Source organism: Perna viridis, chromosome 5 (genome assembly GCF_037379345.1).
Source record: "Perna viridis isolate PV_CMFRI_1.1 ecotype Kerala chromosome 5, ASM3737934v1, whole genome shotgun sequence".
Lineage (NCBI taxonomy): Eukaryota > Metazoa > Mollusca > Bivalvia > Mytilida > Mytilidae > Perna > Perna viridis.
In genome coordinates, this window is record NC_142449.1 from 34,346,135 (window position 1) to 34,367,993 (window position 21,859).

The window sequence follows — 21,859 nt, forward strand, 5'->3', positions numbered from 1 at the left end:
GTGTCCTCAAAATGTAACGATAAAACACAATTTCCTTGTTTAATCATTGGGATTTTTATAATGTATGTGGTGCATTTTAAACTACCCTGATACACCAAAATGCATTTTGTTCTAAGTGTTCTGTTTCTTACGGTTGCAGTTGCAGTTAATCCAGGGATTCAACTACTATTTACACAGAGAGCAATATATTATGGTATGTGTGTTTGTCTTTTCAGCTATCAGTTTATTATTACAAAAGTATCCTGTGAATTTAGTACATATAATAAGTACATATTTTCAAAGTTGGCAAAGGAAATTTGAAAAGTAAAAAAAAAAAAAAAAACGATTAATATTTCAAAAGAAAAATTCATATCTATTGATAAGGGAAAGTGCATAAATTAAATGATAATATGAAGAGTAAAGATGTTTACTTCATAAACACGTGATGTAGAGGTTTATATGAATATCGATGTCAAAATGGATTCAAATGAATTTAGCATAACTTACATATAAAAAATAATAGAAATAAAAGCCATCAATAAAAAAGACCGATCAAAATTAGTAATTTGTTTATTTTCAAAAGACAGAGAATAGAAGACATGGGAATTTTAATTATGCGTTTTTTTTCAAAATATTTTTGAATATTTGTATTAAACATTAAAAACTGCGACAAATTATATGTTTCACATGAATACATTTGACAATTCAAAGTCAATTTTAAGTGTATTCATATTGAGAAAGTAATTAAGGACGTACAAATAAACAAAAAGTAAATGAGCAACTCAGACTCAACTAAAAACTTGGATCGTAGACCAGGTGCATCAGTATGGTAAGCATCCTCTGTTTTTTCTAGAAACATCCGCCTAGTTGCTCATAAAAAGTCAAGTCCGGGGTAGACGAAAGAGGAAAAGAAAACTATGACACGATGAACAAATGGGTTCTCATGGCGCAGACGCACAGAGGGCTTTATAGGATGTCTCTCAGATTCCCGTTGGTCGAGACATCAGCGATATAAAAACATAACAGAGTACTATGATCAAAGTCAAATATTATTTGTTTCTTAAATTCATATTAAAGTTTAGACTTTTTTCTTATACAGCTAATAAGATCGCCATCGGTGTAATTAACAAGGAGGTCAAGTCCGTAACTTTACCAGACCAGAAGGGCAAAGAGCATCATGTTGAGTATAAACTTGAAAAGTAAGTGGTAAAAATAAACAATAAATATAAGAGTTTTAGTGTTTGGAAACCATGTACATTTCTGTGTATTTTCAAAGCGTAATATGCAGTTAAGATTTCAAAAACTGACTAGTTGACAGCTTCTGTTCTTGTAAAAAATTAGAAATTTCAATTTTGATCCACTATTTGTGTCTTTTCTAATGTTAAGAAACGGAGACAAATGACGATTACATTTTTATTTGCATTTAATTATCAATTTATTTAAACATTAGCTTTCATGTTCTTCAATATTGAGATATCAATCTGCTTGCAAAACTAATTCTTTGAAATTTATTTCGTGATGCCTTCGGGAAACTAGCGTATATGTCCATACTTAGAATCGTAGTTTTCTTGATTAATCTTCCACTTACTATTACAGCTTGCGAATGTCAAGTTTCATTCTACGTATTAGCAAACTTAGTTTAGCATCAGGTAGTAATTTGAAATGGACGGCATCTAACATAGAATTGGATGTCAAAGGGAAGTTTCATTACAAATATAGAAAGCATTTGTAAGTATATGTACATATAGATATTTAAACATCTGTTATTACACTATATGCATGAATGCTGTGAAATCAATGAAAACAATGGAGGGTGTTATTAGCGTTATGTTTTAAAAAAAAAGGATATGCATTTAAAATATATAGTGCTTGTATGTAAACAGTTGATATTCCGGATAACAAATTAATCAAGCACAAACCTTAAAAGCCATATTAATATAACAATGCTTAAGGCTAAAAAATGATTTTTTTAAAAATATCATTTTCCTTTGTTTCAGATGAAATTCATTGTTTTTTGTTTTTTATGAATAGAATAAAAATATCCGACCATGGATCGATCAGCGTTAAGGCGCGGGGAATATCCATTGGCTTGACCTTGCAATTGGGTAGGTACACATACCTTTCCAAAACAAAACAACAAAGAAATAAGTAGCATTTATGTGCACGTATTTTTACATCGCCTAAGAAAAGTTTCGCGATGAAAAGAGCTTTGCTTATTGCCTCACTTCAAGAGTATGAATGGTTCTTTAGACCTGGCTTGATATGTACATATTTATCCTTGCATCAAATATTTTTATGCTATTCATCAGTATAGTGATATAGTAGCAGTAAGATGCTAGATTGTCCCACGTTTAATAGTTTTATTTAGAATACATCTAAAAGTTGTGAAGTTCTTTATTTTACACTTAGTTTTTTTTTATTTCGATATCATCTCTGCCTTATAAAAATAAAAATAATAATATTTCAGGCGTAAACATAAATAGAAAACCCAGTGTCAAACCCAGTCAATGTACTAGCGGTGTTGGAAAGGTCGATGTTAAGTTTCATGGTGGCAGAGCATTCATTTACAATTTATTCAGACACAAAGTAGAAAAGGCTGTGCATGATCAACTGCAAAAGCAAGTAAGAGAACACGTCTTCCACATATTTTATATTGGAGATATCCACCGAGGGTTTTTAATTCCTGAGGTCTGAGTAAGGAAAGCATTTGTTAGAATGTGCTCTTTATTAATTTTATTTAAAACTTACCAACGGCCTCTCGTTTCGTTGCGTTGGGCTTTGTAATTAGTTTTATTTTCAATTTCATTTTATTCTAACCTAGTTTACGTGTATTAAAACTCAACAATATCCCAATCCTTAACGCTTTTTCACACATAAAAGGTGCTACATAATACACAGAATATTTAAACAAAAATGCATGATTTAAAGATTGGGCCTATCGACTAAGGGTTTCGTATTGAAGTAACATTTTTATCGTTGTTATGAACGGGATCTCGGGGCTAGTGCATTTAACGAATGATCTGTCAGATAAATACATAATAAATTACAATGTTCTTTGAAATGCATTATCATTTACATTGATGTATTTTTTAGATTTGTACAATGGTAAATTCCCTGGTCAAGAAAAAGGCAGAGCAAACCCTCTCTAAATTGAATGGTAATGATTCTTTAACATTTTGTATATTTGTTTATAAAAATGTCATTTTACCATTTAAATATACATTTTAGGCAACGTTTTGAATTTCATCAACAAATTTTACATTATCATAATTATAAAACAATTGCTTTAAATTTAAAGTATTATTTTAATTAATGTATTGAACTACAAATATTTTAATTAATTTTTTTTTCAGTCCAGTTTGATGTAACTAAGTTCCTGAGTGTTGATTGTGGTCTGACTTCAGCACCATCTGTACTGACAAACGATCTAAAATTTGATTTAAAGGTGTTTTATTTTGGGTTTAATAAAATATAAAGTGAGGTGAAAAAAGTACAACTAATATGAACAGATGTCCGATTTACACAAGTTATCGATTTTATCGAGATTCTGCTTTAGAAAGCTTTTCTGTACTTTCCAATAGTTAGGCACTGTGTTTGAAGAAGTTTGATGTCTCTGGGGTTACGAAATGAGTCATATGTCATTTGTATAACTACAGTATGTCCTACTTCGAAGCAATCGAATCTTTTAGTGATATATTCTTTCTACGGATACCAAAATTCAGTAATTCATAATTCAATTGATAGGTCATTTGAAAAAAGGCACAGAGCAACATGAAATATAAATAACATCAGAGTGAAATAAACTAAAAAAGTTTTTATGGTTTAATTTCAATTCAAACGGCGAAAATGCAATAGAAATTTTCAAGAAAGGTAAGACTTTATAATTTGCAATGTTTTAAAATATATTTTCCGGTAACCGGTTAAATTTTAAAAATTTGTTCAACTTATATTATTTGAAACAGGGAGAAGCATTCTGGAAGGGAAATCGTACACCTGTCCCACTAACTCCCCCTACAATGAGAACTTCTGGTGACGAAACGAGAATGATAACTGTATTAATGTCAGATTATGTCTTTAACACATTGGCTTACCGAGCAACCAAACATGGCATGATGTCACGAAACATCACTTCAAAAGATGTAAGTCAAAATTAATCACCTGTATGTTAACATTACGACTAAAACTATCCCCACCTACTACGACTCAACTTACTTGCCATTTTCATTACGTAAATAGGGACCTTTTCTATATCGTATGAAAAACTAACCTACTTGTTTACAAGTTTTAGTATGTTAAAAAATCAATATGTTCAATGGTCTATGAAGATAAATGAGTCAACTAATTCAGTTATTAAATATGGAAATGCTCTTTTAACTCGTTATAATATAAGCTAAATGTGAATTAAATATATATAATTTTTTCTTATACTTTTTTTAAAGAATATGCCGAGGATTTTTTGCAACTAACGAAAACATAAAAAAGGGTAACAACAAAATTACCGAACATTTCTCCATAATTACGTCAAGTCCAAATTAAATCGTCAACAGAGTACATGTAGCAGGTACTGCAATGGTCCTGTCTTGGTACAGGCATTTAAAAAGACATCGTGGATTTCACAGCGCGCTAAAAACATTGCGACATTAATACACCGGTGGTGATTGAATAGCATTTGAATGTCACAATCGGTAAATAAGTGATCACATCAGTACAAGGAATAATTTACAAAAAGCAATCATTACTCACTGTTTTCGACGGAAATGAGTATTTTTCAGCCAAGGACTGATAATTGAAAAATAATTGGGTTAACAAAACATACCAATACCTAATAATAAGAAATGTTTGGTCTTAGATTCTGATAGTTCTTTAAAAAGGCTTCCAGTTGTCTATACCGGCTTATGACCCATTACTTGATACAATTGATTTGTTTTTTGTTTTTTTTGTTTTTTTTGTTTTTTTGTATTTGAGTATAGCATTTAGTATTGTGCTTTCAATAATATTCATTTTAGTACCAAAGTACAATGCTGTATTTTGTAGCTTCCTAGTGGTGATATGTTAAATACCACGTGTACTGGAATGTGTATTGGCAAAGTGATACCACAAGTAAGTATTTTCGTACATGTAGTCTGTAAATAAAGCACTCATATCAACATTGCAAATTAAAGTATGCTATACACGTGTTGCGTGTGTACACCTAGACACAAATATATACTACACCTAGATACAAATATATAGTTTTTGGTAGAGATTCCACATACTTTGTAAGAAATAATTCCAAATCATCTTCCAAATATACACAGGAAGATGTTTACAAAATGCTGGAATTTTTAATCGACAACATATTTGTCCAGTGTGGTGGACGTGTTTTTCAACAAAACGGTCGGCATCCCAATGGGAACAAATTGTGCTCCTTCACTTGCTGACCTATTCCTTCACTCTTATGAGGCTGACTTTATAGCTGATCTGATTACAAAGAAAGAATATCGTTTGGCTATATCCATCAATCTCAGTTTCCGCTATATAGATGACGTATTATCTTTAAACAATCCTAATTTCGGGAATTTGATACATCGCATCTACCCAAAAGAACTTGACATAAAGGAGACTACAGACACTGTGAAGTCAGCCCCATATCTTGACCTACACTTAGAAATCGATGATAAAGGAAAACTATTGACCATTCAGAATTGTCAACTTTCCTTTCATCTGTGGCGACATCCCTTCGGTACCTGCGTATGTAGTGTTCATATCACAACTCATACGTTATGCCAGAGCTTGCCGAAACTACACATTTTTGTATCGCACAAGAACTCTAACAAATAGGCTTCTGGAACACGTTATGTTGCCACAGATTGAAGTCATCACTACAGAGGTTTTATGGACGTCATCATGAACTCGTGGATCGTTATGGTGTATCCATCTGCACCATGAAAACTGACTTATTCAACGGGCAATTCGGCGGGTGTTTCTAGAAAAGTAGAAGACGCTTACCCTACCGGTGCACCTGGTCCATGCTCCAAGTTTTGAGTGGAGTCCGAGTTGCTTATTTCCTTTTGTTACTTTGTATGTATGATTTTAGTTACTTTATGTTCTTTGTTGTATATGTCTGTTTTCCATGTCTGGTCTTTGTCCCTGGATTACATTCTTTTGATTACCGCTATAACCTTGGTTCCCTTGATTACTCTTGCAAGAAGTAACCTGTTATCAACAGCCTTACAGAAAATTACATATGAAGTTCAAGTTTTTTTTTTAATTGTATGATAATCGCGAAATGAATATCATTTTATTTATTTCTATTGTGACCCTTCAATTGAAATTTAATTTTACTTTCCTGTGCCCTACAAATTTTGTTATTCGTTTTCATGAAACAATCATGCAATCGAAGAATTAATGTTTCTAATCTTATAGACAATTGTTTTATAGATTGGTCATGCGTTTCCTGACTGCAAGGTTGAGGTAGAAATAAAAACCGACAAACGCCCGACAATCAAAATACGGAACAATTCAGTAGCTGTTAATGGTACTACAGTCGTCAATCTAATTGCAAGAAAATCAGACAGGAGTCTTCATTTCCTATTTAGAATAAATGCGGTAAATCAAATTACGTAGTCTGCAGGATATAAAAGTGGTGTCATTCAGCATGTATAAAAATTAAGGGGTGATGATGTGTCTGGCAGGACATGTTTATGAATACGATATTAAGAATTTCGTTTAAGATTTACCTGAACCGTGAAAAGTAAAATGCTGTTTCTTCTGTTTGTAACTATTTATTGTAATGCACGAATTGCTATAAAAAGCGATTGGAAATATATCAGCTAAATGTACTGAATTATCATACATGAAGGGCAAAGGTGATGAATAATTTTGTTACGACAAAACGGGTAATTGAGAGAAACACATAGTAAAACAATATCAAAACTATGAAACGAGTTAAATAATTTGCAAAACTCAGAGAAATCAATATATTTCTAATATTTATATTGCTAATATGTATAACGAGAATGGATATTGTGAGTATGTCAAAGAGACAACAACCTCACCGCGATGAAAAATGTCAAATTTGAAGCATGTTTGTATTATCTATTTAAAGGAAGGATCGGGAACTTTCTTACCAAATCTGACAAACGCTTCAATACATGGAAAAGTCGGAACTATGTCGTAAGTACTTATTTTATAGAAGCTCCTACAATATTTTCCAATACTTCCTTTAGAGAATTCGAAGAAAATATGCTTTTCGTATTCGACAAAATGCACTTTCAAATATTATAGGTACCTGAAAACAAATTATCTTTCAGAAGTTGTTAGATATTTTAAAATGTTCATCTTTATACATCGAAACGGTAATCAGTGGCAGTTTCAGAGATTTACAAGAGGTAGTCCGAATCCGTGAACCTAATTTCTTCGAATGAAAATATGCACTGATTAACTTGTGTTTACAACACAATCCTAAGTAACATATTTTCTTGTTTATTTCATGAACAATATTGCTTTCTGGGCATTTTTCATTTTTTTTTTCACATGAAAATATAACACTAATTACATTCCCTTGAATCCATCATTAGAATGGGATTATATGCATTACTTGTCTATCGGGAAGTGATTGGGAAGGTATCATACGAACCAATATGCATTCTGATTATATGACCAATAAGCAAAAGATTGTCTAAGGTAAAATTTAAATTACTTTTTGCGGAAAAATCATTTAGCTTTAATCTTTTATCAACATCTTTTGTTTCAAGCGATCTGATTGGTCGAAATTTGAATTCAGGAAGGATTTGAGGAAATCAATTTGAGATTTTCATCTGAAACTGCGCACTTTATATTGAAGTATCGGGCTAATAGGCATTCATTTTAATTGACAATTAATAAATTACAAACATGTGCTTCATATTGTCCCTGGCATTTATTAATTAAAGTGTCAGTCTCTGTAAGAGTCAGGCAGTTAGTAAGATATGGTATGAAAAAATCCATCATTTTGAAAATTGAATTTTCACCATCAGAAACGAGGAAAAAAATAAGATTTTCCATATCACTTTGGTAAATTGAGTTATAATGCGATTGAAATGCAAGGAAAAAGAACATTTCAAGAGCAGATAACTCTGTCAAAAACCTCATTTTTCTAACATTCTTTTAAAGGTTTCTGAGCAAATCCAATAATGAAATTTAAAGACCATATAATGGTCTATCAAACAGAGAAATGTCCTTGAGTTGAGTTATATTGTCAAATAGGTGGCCTTTTGACATGAATGTGTTTGATTTTCCCCATTTTGCCTGATTCTTACGAAAACTTACACTTGAATATATTCTTTATAGCGTCCATGTTAATGTTACAAACTCAACGATTGGAACGATTAACGTAAGTTATTATTTTTTTTATATAATGATAGAATAAAATGCCACACTTTTTAGTATGCTGTACACGTGTTCCAAGGAGTAACCTCTTATCAGCAGCATTAGAACCAAATACACAGGAAGACATTAATCCAAACAAAAACAGTATGCAAGAGGTACTCTAACCAAAAATATCGAAATGAGAAGCCAAATCCAGCCCCGATATTTTCTATCAAGTGCAATACAAGGAATTAAGGGTTAGAAGACACTGAGCTCTATCTAGAAAACCAGTGCAATGTTGACAAATGAAAACTTGTACGCTGGAATAGCTAGTAAATATATTTATATATATTGCTACATTAGAAGATAAATGTGTCGGTTAAGAAACATTAAGTTGTCGCGATTGGATCAGAACGCTTCTCGTGCTTCTGTTCCACTGTTCATTTTATGTTCACAAATGTGAATATCCTATTACATAATGCACCAACATATGAAAATCATATGCTAGCCGGTCAATATTTACATATGAGAATCATATAACAATCAAATGACTATAATTGGACAGTTTACACATGGCTATCGTATGAATCGAGTGATATGTGGCTCTTATCTCTAATGTCTCAATATCTTTGTCTGCAGAAACAAACATTACAGTTCCTCGTTAATACAGCTATATCAAGTACAGTGAAGCCAATGTTGGACAGTAAGTGTATTCATGAAAGATTGATAGATTTTACTTCAATGAAGCCTACAATATGTGAAAGTAAAACATAAAGTAATTACACACACACACACACACACACACACACACACACACACACACACACACAGATAGAGGGGGAGTTATTATATATAACTATTGAACCTAAACATACTAAAAGAATATTAAATCTACCGGGAATTCGTCATTCTAATTTTAATGTTTAAATGTGAAATTCAATTTAAGAGAAATATTGATAAAGTCAACGTATATTTAATTCATTCCGAAATGACCGCTGATGACTTTGAAAAGAGTATAATGAGACAAGGAGAATGGGTAGTTTAGTTCAATAGGTGGGATTTGCTTGACTGATACTAAAACATTTCACTTTGTTCATGTGACTATTTATAAACACTATGAACCATATTTAATATTTTGATATTAAAATTTAAGGCAAGATTTATTTTTTGACTTCTACAAATGTGTAAACAAACAAAAACCTAGTCTTTAGCAACCATACATATATTCATAGCCCAGTTTTATTAAACGATTTAACATTTAACATTCAATTGACTTGATAATTAATTTAATTAATTAAATTAATTTTTTAAGAGTATGGCGCAAGAGGAATCCCATTACCGGCTGTCTATGGTTTAAGGCTTCAACAGCCCAGTATAAAGTTGGTGAACGTACGTAGAATAAACGGTTGAAAGTGCAGCACATGACAATCATACGAAGTGAAACGTATGAATATAAAATGGACTTGCACAATAAGATTGCCAAATATTTCAGTTTACATATTTATCCTTTTACATAATGCACAAACATATGAAAATCATATGCTAGCCGGCCAATATTTACATTTGAGAATCATATAATAATCATATGACTATAATTGGCCAGTTTTTACATGGCTATTGTATGAATCGAGTGATATGTTGCACATTTGGCTGTGTATACAATAAAGTGGCATGAACTTATAAAATACGCATACGTCATACATAAAATGAGTACCGACTGATGGAAAATTTCAAATCGCTAGAAGGTTATTTGTTATTGCTTAAGGGTCAAGAGGTTTGATGTTTTGTACTTTTCAAATTTTGCGAGCGGCTAACTCTATTTCCATCACTGGTGCATCGTCGTGTTACCATTTATTTTATATCATCTCTTACATTGTGTTTGTTTGTTTGGGGTTTAACGTTCGAGCAGCAATATTTCAGCTATATTCAGACGATGAACCTTAAATTAAAAAAAAAGGATGGGACACAAGGATAATTGGGTCGACAAATTTTGATTGCCACTAGAAAAAAGGGGGATGGGTAATTTAGCTTCCTGTGGCGGAGCGCAAAGGTTCCTACTCCTAACGAATACCACAGCAGGGTTCTTTACCGTGCAATGAACGTGGCATCTTTCCACACACGGTGCACCACTATGGTTTGCGGTCAGGTTTTCCGTATTATAGCCTGACAACCCCAGCATGTAACATGCCAGGGGTACCCCATTCCACCACCTGGGGCACACATCCCAGTTGCTCTGTGGGCAGAGCGCCTAGCCCCCGGCTAGTTCCTGACCACTTTTTAGTCGCCTTTTACGACAAGCTTAGCGCTGCTGCAGGCCTATTCTTTTGACACCCAGACCTGCACGGGGCTCATCTCTTACATTAACATGATATTATTTTCGACCATGAATGAAATAGAAGTGGTTAATGCTCCATTACTGTAGTAAATGATCTATAAAAGAAAGGGGCTGGGGTGGAATGGGAAAAGATGAATCGAAATTTTTTTATATGGAGCACGGGTAAATCCATTTTTCCAACTATTTCGTTAATTAAAAGGTTATAACGCAAGTATTCCTAAAATATATTTTCAGTTAGTAGAATAAAAATAGTTATGATGAACAGTATATTGTACCATGGGAATTTAAGTATCAGTCATCCTAAAAATCAGACAGAAGTTGATTCATGCATGTCAGACATCCACCAAATTCAGTTTTATTTCTTGTTCAGAAACAGTTTCTGATCACATAAAAAGTCTTAGTTTTTCATTTGGCTGTTGCACTTCTGAGAGACAAATTATAAAGATTATACATGAAATTGGCACTTTGCAAGAGTTATCGTTCTTGATTTGGTTTCATTTAGTTGATTTTAATGGGAGATGAATGTATGATTTTCTAGAAAATGCATAGATATGAATGCAGAAAAGATTATCATTATGTGAAAGTATAAGATATGTAGACTGAAAAAGCATCGTTTGTTTGGTGGGTTTTTCTACACCATGAATCAGTTTACCATTGGTAGTGTCTGAATTTTATGTGGACTGGTACTTAGTTGAGCTCGAGAATTTGTGTAATGGAAAATTTAATATGCTCTTTCAGAGCAAACTGTGGACTATTTTACAATTAGTTTGTTGCATTATTCAAAGAAACATGAAACAGAATAACATTTGAATTACATCTATATGCAACGCTAAGCAAGTATATGAATTTGTTTAAATTTCCAAACAACATTATTTCTCACTCATATTAATATTTCAAGTAAATTGCTACAATTTATCTTAAATGAAGCCTATAAATTCCCAAAGGACACTTTTAAATATAATAGTTTACACTTATATCATTAAAATGACATAATCTCTATTTCTCATTCATTTCAGAACGAGATTGTTGTATCGACCAATATTCAGATGACATCGACTGAAGACAACGCAACCGTACTCAAGTTTATTCCCTTTCTACAGATTTGAAACCTGGTCGTCTGCTGAGGACATTAAATTGACCTTATGGTCATAAAGGGTGAATCAAAACAATAGATTTGCTTTTCGTTGTTTTAGTAATTAGTGTGTGCATCTTGTTATGTATGTTTGACTGGTTTTGCTTGGGTTTATCGTTATTCTGCATAGTAGTGTTATTTGTCTTTACTTTTTTGTGTGTGGCAAACTGGATTGTATAGTTTCATGTTTTTTCTTTTGAATTCTTAGAAAAAGTAGAGCAGTTTTCAAGACTGAAATATATACATGTTTTCGTTCAATACAACTGATACCATTACTGTATCGACAAAATTATGAAACTTTTATACTTTCAAACTTTTATTTCACTAATGGCTTCATATGAGGCATAATAGTACAATTAATTTAACAAACAATATTAATGCATGGACTAACATATATACACATGAAGTTGTTGTATGCAGATCAAAGAGTAATATGTCATGTAAATACAGACATTACAATTTTGCAAAATTTCGCCAACCCGACAAATATCGTGACTATTCATTAAATTTGACAGACTTACTAACATTACTTCTGTTATTATAGATATGAACAGGTATAAATTTGTGTCTTTCTTGACTAAAAAGTTACAATTAAAAATACAGTGGAACTCATCACAAAATTCCTGTTTGATGCAAAGATCACAAATTCTTTCAGCTCTGTTGATACTGAAAGAATCTACCAGCCTCAATTGGCAATTTATGACTACCACATCTGAATTTAATAAGATTATACATCAAATCTGGTGGAAGCAGAGTAAGATATTTTTTCAAAACTTAAATATATGTATAATTTACACACTTAGGTTAATCAGATATTTTTGATTTCCAATCTTCAACAAGTTTTTCATGAAGAAACTGCTAAATACATTTTAGACAGATTTACATTCTTATCACAGATTGGTCATACCAGTTATTACCATAATTACATTCCTTTAAAATATTTTTTATACCTAATAGCCATTTAGATTGGTACACATCACGTTCATCAAATCTATATAACATGTAATACAATGTACGAGATATTTTCTCGTTTTTCCCATTTTTAGTTCGTTGCCGAAAACCAATCATTCTTGCTTTTATACAAATAGACATGGGTGTTATACCAAGTTCACCATAGGCAATACATGAACTTTAGTAAATCTTTTTGAATAACGTTGGATTGTCTTTCTTTGTATTGATAGGGCCCTTTGTAGACACGTTGATGAATATAGTCAACTGATATCAAAACAAGGTTTGACCTTTAAATATGGTAGAATTAGCTTTAAAACAGTTACATTGTATTCAATCGTTAGCTTCTCACGCTGTTTATGAAGTAATTAACTTACTATACATGTACATTGAAGACAAAACCAATCGTTTTAATGATATTTCATGAAATAATGATTTTCCAAATAATTTCTTGCCCCTTTTATTGGACGAAAGAAAGCATGCAACAAAATGAAATTATAACAGGGAAGCTGACATATGTGATTGGTATGCCTGATGTCACTACAGATATAAGCTTGTAACATGGTCTTAATAATATTCGGCTAGATATCGTGTGAAATGACCAACACACGACAAACCAGTCTGCCTTTAAAGTTGGCGCATCCACAACACTGACTTTTTCAGACATGTAAAAATCCTTTGATGGCTTTAAAAGGATCCTGTTTTCATTTATACCCTTCCGGTGCACCTGGTACATGCTCCCAGTTTTAGTGGAGTCCGAGTCACTCATTTCCTTTTGTTACTTTGTATGCATGATTTTAGTTACTTTATGTTCTTTGTTGTGTATGTCCGTTTTTCATGTCTGGTCTTTGTCCCTGGATTACATTCTTTTGATTACCGCTATAACCTTGGTTCCCTTGATCATTCTTTAACCTTTATCTAAAATTTATTGGCTTAAATGGTATTGCATTTATAAAATATCATCTTCACCAATAATATAAGCAGCCCTAATCCAACCCAACCCCGACCGTTGGAATGCTGTTCAAAAAAATACACCGAAAGAAGATAGACAACTCCGATGATTTTAAATTACAATTAATTACACGGACACCTGCAACTATTCGGTAATCAATCAGAATATTATGTCACTAAGTACAAAAATGAAATGTGAATAGACAAAAACAGATATTTTACTGAATAATAACATTTCTTACTGGATGATAACTTACAACTGGGAAACCATAGAAAATGTCAATTATAGCAAAATAAAAAGCCAATCTTGTACAACTTTGTAGATTTATGCATGAAGAGTTATGTCTCATATTGAAGAAATGTTTTTCAGAGGTGTGGTAATTTCATGGAAAGTTTTTTTTTGGAAATTTGACGTCTTTGTATATTCTCTTTTATGTATTAAAGAATTTTCGAGAGAATGAAAAGTTTAAGTCTGTTTTTGTACTAAATATTTCCATTGATCGAAAAACCAGAGTCTTGTTATCAATAACTCAATAATAATGAGATAACCAGGTACAAAGAGTCAGTATTGTAAATATTGAAGTGTTTTGATGTTTCTCAAAAAGTGCATACAAAAACTTTTTATGCATTTCATGACAAATAGCTTCATTCATAAAACAAGCGAGATGTAGCCAATAAAAAGATTAGATTCATGTGGTGATAACAATATGGTCGAGTATGTAAATCATCCAAACTGACAAGTTTTGTTACAAATGGCTGTCAAGTGCGAAAAAGAAAAAAAAGCACAGTTTATAAAACAATGTGTTTTTTTTTCTCCTCTTGAAATAAGAACTTGTCGACAAACAGGTGGAGTTCTTTAACGAGTGAGAAAATGAATTGCATAGAAGTCTATCTGTTATATACGTATTTTTGTTCAAATCTAATACATGTTTTGTTCGAAACCAGGTGAATAGAGTGGGCAAGGGTGGTATTGGAAACTTTGTAAATTTGTGAAAAATTCGAGGGAACAAATGATAACCTGAAACCGCCCTTAATTGTTAATAGTTCACAGTGTAGATTTTATAATCAGTATAGAGAAAATAAACACAGGGAGGGTGGAATCAAAGTTAGATGATGCAAATTAAGGATTTTTCAAATTAACAACACGTAAGTCTAACTCCTTTTAAAGCGCTCAAAAGGATTTTGATAAATTATTTAAGGAAGGTGAGGCGTCATAATGTACATGTCCATAAAGATGCATAATAACTTCCACGGTGCATAGCCATAAAGAATTCTTTCTGATAAAAAGGGCTTTTTCGGATATAAAAGGATTCTTTCGGATCTTTTTCGAACGTTTTTGATGTTTGTTTTTTTTTTGGGGGGGGGGAGGGGGTGGAACTAATGACAATACAAATCAAAAATAAAAATCAATAAATTATGGAACATGAAATGCAATTGAATGAAACTTTTTTTTTCACGAAAACTGTAGTCTTTTTACATGACGTTTAACCCAATGTAGGCCTATGTTTTTTCTTCAGATAGATTATCTGATTCATTATGCACAAAGCGAGGTCCGTAAATATATTCAGAGTAGTTCATATCGATTTTAATCTATATATTCACATGTGTGAATACTTTCTGCGACTTCAAAATGAATAAAAGAGAACATAATACAACATAACGTGTTTATATGGTAAAAAACTCGTTAGGGAAACGCCTCATCACGTGCTCAAGGGATTTGGATGAAATTGTTTATAAAAGGTTGAGTATCAAATTACTTCTTTGTGGGGGGATCTAAAGGGAGATAATGCAACCTTAGAAATGTACATGTTAAAATTTTATAACCACAATATAATCTTCGTAAACTCCTCGAAAGATTTGGATGATTTTTTTTTAAAGATTTAGCATCATAGTTAGATGCACATAAAGGAATCTAATTACTGTCGGAAGACCCAGATGATAATTTAACTTTTGGTTTTCACATTTAACATTTAACTACACTTAAAACGGGATATTTTCTTTGTGGGCTTGTTCGAAGTAATATTAACATGTTTTCAAAGTGTAATTAAGAGGCCAAAGTTTCGAGCGGAGTAAAAATAATGTATTCCAATGATAAAGACTTAACAAGGAAAATAGAAACACACAGTAAAGAACATGAAATAACCAAAATAACACATACAAAGAAACAAAAGTAAATGAGCAACTCGGACTCCCTAATACCTTGGAGCATGGACCAGTTGCACAGGTAGGGTACGCGCCCAAAAGTATTTCAGATAAGGAGATTGCAACCTTATTTCCCTAAATCCTTCGCATCGATTTTATGAAAGAAAACAAATTCTTCCAAATAATTCGTTAGTGTAACTATGTAACCATGTTTACGACCTCATTCTTAGCCTCTCTGTAAAACAATATTAAATTCTAGAAAATGATACTTAGGAATGTTGACCTTAAAGATAATTTCTGAATTTATAAAAATAATTTGTTTTCAGGTTAATACCCTATTCATTTAATCGAAATTCTTTGGTGTCATTATAATTGTGCCTAGTTTGAATACTTCAATATATGTATTTAGACCACCAAAATGAATAAACCAATATTCACATCTATAGGTACACAGTATCATGGATACCGATATCACGAGTTTATCATTAAAACAATCTTTTGACCCGGCTCACTGTAGCTTATGTTGAATTGTATATTACGCTTAATACTTAAAATTTTGATTTTCGAAATTATACCAAGGATTTTTTTATATTATTTTCCTTTTTATTTCCAGTTTTCTACACTATTAATATTTTCAAATCAAACTGTGCAAGATGTTTGAGCTTTGAGCATTCTGGAAGCTAAAATCTTAGTGTAACTGCGTTTGGCTACATGTATATGAATGCATGCTTTGTGCTTTTAAAATGCATCAAGATAAAATCAGTAGCACTGCAAGTGACCTGGTTTCTTATATATAGCTTCTGCAGTGCTGTTTCATCTTACCGGATAATTCAAAATTAAAAAAAAAACATCAAAGATATAACAAGCCTGTTAGAGTGCGAAATTTAAAAAAAAAGCACCGCTTGGAATGTTGTTTGATTAGGTATACCAGAAGTTGTAGAGATACCAATCTCAAGGGCGTGTTAACAACGCTTTTTGAGTTCTCCAAATAATTTTTGCGTGGCTCCATTTTTATGAACCATGCCTGTTGATTGAGTTTGCTAACACGTGCACCGTGTTATTTTTGCAGTGTATTTAGGCGTTTTGATATCTTATAGCGAATCTTTCATCGGTTCAGTAATAATTTGGTTCTAGAGAAAATAAATCACGATATATAAATTTGCAATGAAGTTTAATTCAACCCAAAACATTTGTTTTAAAGTTAAGAAATATGTGTAGCAAGGGAATCCGTATATATTTATTTAAAAAAGTGGGTTTGTTTTGCCAAACTTTTGAACAAAATTTTTATTTTGGAGTCAACATTCAGACTCCCCCTCCCCCAAAAAAAATACCGCTATGTGTGGTACATCTTCTGCTACGTATACAATGTATGTCAAATCTGGAAAATAGTTTAAAATTTAGGTCATTGAAAATAAATTCATGAAGACAGTGACCTCACAAGTTGAAAGAATAAGAAGAGAAATATTACAATACAGAAACCCTAGCAATTATTGATAATTACCCTAATGTGTTCATTTGACCTTTACAAATCTACTATTATATATTTGGACCTTGGTGTGAAGTTTATAAGAAGTGGGTTATCTTAACAAACCGCTCACCATACTGTACTGTAACAGTGTAACAGATATTCTCAGTCAATTGTTTTTAAGTTAAGCCAGATACGTTTAGGTATTTTTAAAGAATTAACCTTCGCTTTGTAGTAAAATAAAACAGATAACTGAGATTAAACATGTGCATCTTTAATCAACCTGTTTTTTTATGTTGAAAGTCAGGTGGTGCATGTAATGATAGTATAAAATGATTTTTGTGACTTTTTTGTTTGTTTACAATGCATATAAACTATGTTGGCTGCGTTCATTTTATATTCATTGACTGGGTATATGAGGGGAATAGTAAGTTTTATTTTTCCCGAGGTACAACTATAGACCGAGGCGTAGCTGAGTGCAATAGTTGTAAGAGGGGAAATAAGCTTACTTTTCCCAGAATATACAGTCAGTAAGCATTTCATTTTATCGAAAGAGACAATAGACACAAAGTCATAGCAAAGATTGGAAGAGACAACATACTAGATCTCAGGAAATTAGTAACTCCACATCACATACCTACATGTATTCTAGTAGTCACATACACAGTCACATATTTGGAGACCACAGACACGCAAATCGACCTGCCGACATCGTGTCGTTCACGATTAAAATTTGAAATCTCTGGACTCGATCTTGAATAACTATGAATGCCGAGAATTCCAAATGGAGTGTAAAAAACCTAGCCAATGAAAATTCCGCGAAATATAATTACGCTTGTGATCAAATACTTTCGGGGAGTGCACTAGGGTCTATGGAGATTTTACCCAAAATAGTAAAATGTTGAAAGTTACAGCTTTTCATAATGACAATGAGATAATTATAATATGTACTGATCTAAAAAAAAATGCAGGCGTGTGTACAGTCATTATAAAAATAACAAATCGTCTTAGTTAAAAATCACTAAAAAAAGTACTCATGTACTTAATCAATTTATATTGATCGTTTGAATTTTACGCCTAAAATAATCATCAAATATGGGATAAATGGCAAGTACGGGGAACTAATTCAAACGTGATACAAGCCTATTGTTATAAATGGTTAATATTGATCTCTTTGTTTTAATTTTAATTTCACCTTTCTGATTACGAAGGACATTTAAAAACCACACACACATCAAAATTCATAATGCATCGTAGCAGTGCGCCAGTTTGCGTAGTATTCAAGTTCGATATCGGTTTCCATGGAACACCTAGATGAATAAACACAAAGCTCCCCGACATAGTGCTACAAACTACTAGTTGGCCATTCTCAGTTTTTAAATTTTCAGGTCGATATTCAATTAATCTGTCCCTCACCTTTGATTTTCAGCTCAGATATTATTCATGGGTTAGGTATGTACTTTCGGTATTTTCACAATTCATGTTATTCTCGACTTATTGTAAATTGCTGTATATATAGTTGTGTTTTGCTGATGTATTTTTGATACTTAGTTTTCGTCATTTTACAATAAATGACCTTATTCAATTCATATTGTGTCTTTTTATGAAAATCAAACACAGCAGAAGTTATTCAAAGAGGGAAGGTGACAAAAATTCAGTTTATCGACTTCCAGGTCGAAATTGTCTGTTAAATCATTCAAATTAAGCCACAATCATTGAAATAAATCATATCCCTAAATACATGTTCCTGTAAACTAGCTGAATTTCTCAGTTGATAAGCTTTATAGCTCAAGTGCTACAAGTTATTCTATTGACGCCTATGTGTCATGTAAAAGTGCTGGGCATCTAGTTCCAGAGACACATACATTAAAATTAACGATAACGTCTTCGACTATATTTTCACCAATCGTGTCTGGCGCAGGAAACATTTGCCAAACAGTTTTAAGGTCCTGGAGCACCTACAGCTCTATTATAATTAGTTAAGTTTAAACAGTATTTTATTCAGTATAAAGCTGAAGTGGATTGTGCAGCAGGCTAAACCTATATAAGCCCTCACCATGATACAAGGTACAAAATTACAATTATCAATATAACACAATATTTGATATATGACTTATTAATCAATAGACATGTGGCAGCAGGCCATGGCCATTTTGTAATCCCTTTAGGGATTCGGCGCTGGAGATATTTTTTGTTTTGACCACCACTGAATCCCTAAAGGGATTAGGCCATTTTGGACAATGGATTTTAGAGTAACATATGTAAACACAAGTAGTGCAATAGAATATAAATGATTTGAATTATTACCGATTATTTGTCACTATATGAAATGACCTGTTGCCACTGCCTTTTACTAGATAGAAACTGTAAATTTTAATTTCTGAATTAAAGTACCTAGGATAAGTACATAGGCCAACAACAGTTATCTTTATCGGTATATTAATAGTGTAAATATTGTGAGAGAGAGAACAAAAAAAAAGAAAGAAGAAAGGAATTTTCAAATGAAATGAAAAGGACCAAATACAAGAGAGGGAAAAAATGCAGATATTACTGACACTAGAAATGAAAATTGTAAATGAAAATAAAAAGAACAAAGATGTAAAGTATATACAAATAGTAGGCATAGTTGATGTTTTGAGAAAAAGTTTACTAAGTTACAATATCATTTAACTAGATAAAAGAGTGTAAAACAAATAAGTTTGGGTCACCAAATAACAGGAGCTCAACCCACATGTGACAGATTTTCAAAAAGTGGGATTTTAAATCACTGGCTTCATTTCTCAACTGACAAAGCATGATATTGAATTTTCTTATTCCATAATCAAAGTGCTTTGGTGGAGTATTTGGTTTATAATTTTTATCAAGTTTCACTTTGAATGAGTTAATATGTTTGTTTGTTTGTTGGGGTTTAAAGCCCGAAGAAAAAGGACTTCTACAGAGACCCAATACACATACAGAAAAAGAATGATGACTACGACCATCAGACCTGACAACACAGCTACTATACAGAAGACACTCCAGACACAGCAGCAGACGATTCTTAGCATGACCAAACAACATTTCCAGACAGAAATTATAGACAACAGAGACACCATTGACCAACTATAGGACCACAGACCCATAAAGACCAAGACCATAGACCAGATGAGGCCCTTCTTACATCACATATATACAGACAGTTTTAATTATCTATGAAAACTTTAATATGCTTAAATTGTTGTGTTACTGTTTTGTTTTTTGTCAGTGCTATTGTAATTTTCCATTTCATATGTATGTATTTCAGCTATATTCACGCTTATAGTTGGTGAATTCTTAGTTTCATGATCAAGTTCATTCTATAATCTAATAGTAGCAGGTAAAAAAAACTATAATAATAAGATTGATGTCCTGCATTGAGGCAGAATAAAGTGTTGACCTTCCTGTCGCAAGGCATAATTATGTTGCCTTGGATAATATGGAGCGACAATTTCTCGCATGTAGTCGGGTGTAAGACCATTTATTATCGTGTTAAATGTTATAAGTATATGTTTTTTTCGCCTGTTGCAAAGTTTTTTAAGGCCAAGTTCAGCATATAACTTGTTAAGAGATGTTCTCCTAAACCAGTTATAATGCGACCAGCTTCAGTTTGAACACTCCCTACTAAATTTGACTCCTGTTGAGAACAATTGTCCCAGACAGAATCTGCGTAATTGACAACTGGTCGTATAAATGCTAAATAAATAGTAATAAGGGGTTTTCTATCAAGTGAGTGTTTCAGCTGTCGCAATAAACTAAGTCTAGAGCAGGTCTTTTTATAAAAAAAGCAATAATATGCAACTTCAAATTTGCCTGGTTTTGGAAATTTAAGCCAAAATGACAATGATGGTCAACTTGCTCAATTTCTTTTCCACCTTGACCAAAGTAAATTACAGGGAAGTTTATATTTCTATAAAAATTTCTATTATTATTAACACACACGTGGCTAAAATAGCCAGATAGAATGATTATTGCAAAAACCAATGAGACCAGACTAAAAATAAAATGACACAAATCCCGAGAAACGCACAATCGAAATTTCTATGGCATTGCTATGCAGTTTTATTTTTACTTGTCAATTCAGGGCTTCTGATGTCACGAGGCAGCAATCGTAATAAAAATACGTTAGGATGGTTTCGGGGGTTATGCTACCTTTTTGTAAAAAAATGTACAATAGATAAGTGGCAAATAATAGCCTGAAACCCCTTTCTTTATACAAGTTTCTTCATCGTAACCACTGCCCCTTTTGTCCGACAGATACAGCAAGAAATACCTGAAGACAGCTCTTCCAATTGGTACTCAGCTCAGCACTCCTCTTTATATTTCATGATTGATAACTATTTATAATCTAGCAGGGTTTTCATTTCTAGCTATGCATAAAATGTTTTTATGCTTTTAAAAATAAATAGGCAACTTTAATATATGGACACTGAACGGCTGGTTTATTCGGGTAAATGCATAGAAATAAACAGGTACTGATGATTAAGAGGGTAGAGGTCAACTATTTTTAATTCGATCGTGGATAATACAAACCAGAGTAATCAGCATATTCACTTCACAGATA

The 21,859-nt window shown here is 32.4% G+C and overlaps 1 protein-coding gene across 1 annotated transcript; it reads left to right on the plus strand.

Annotated features, from left to right (window-relative positions):
- LOC148617193 (bactericidal permeability-increasing protein-like) lies at positions 1-14,148 on the plus strand. Its single transcript, XM_088584659.1, has 15 exons — positions 1-193; positions 1,079-1,178; positions 1,576-1,707; positions 2,011-2,084; positions 2,447-2,601; positions 3,073-3,136; positions 3,333-3,424; positions 3,942-4,118; positions 5,014-5,079; positions 6,400-6,567; positions 7,067-7,134; positions 8,290-8,332; positions 8,947-9,010; positions 9,620-9,696; positions 11,659-14,148. Exons 1-15 carry the CDS (start codon positions 100-102, stop codon positions 11,746-11,748), a joined length of 1,464 nt encoding a protein of 487 aa, XP_088440785.1. The 5' UTR covers positions 1-99; the 3' UTR covers positions 11,749-14,148.
- The last annotated feature ends 7,711 nt before the right edge of the window (positions 14,149-21,859 follow it).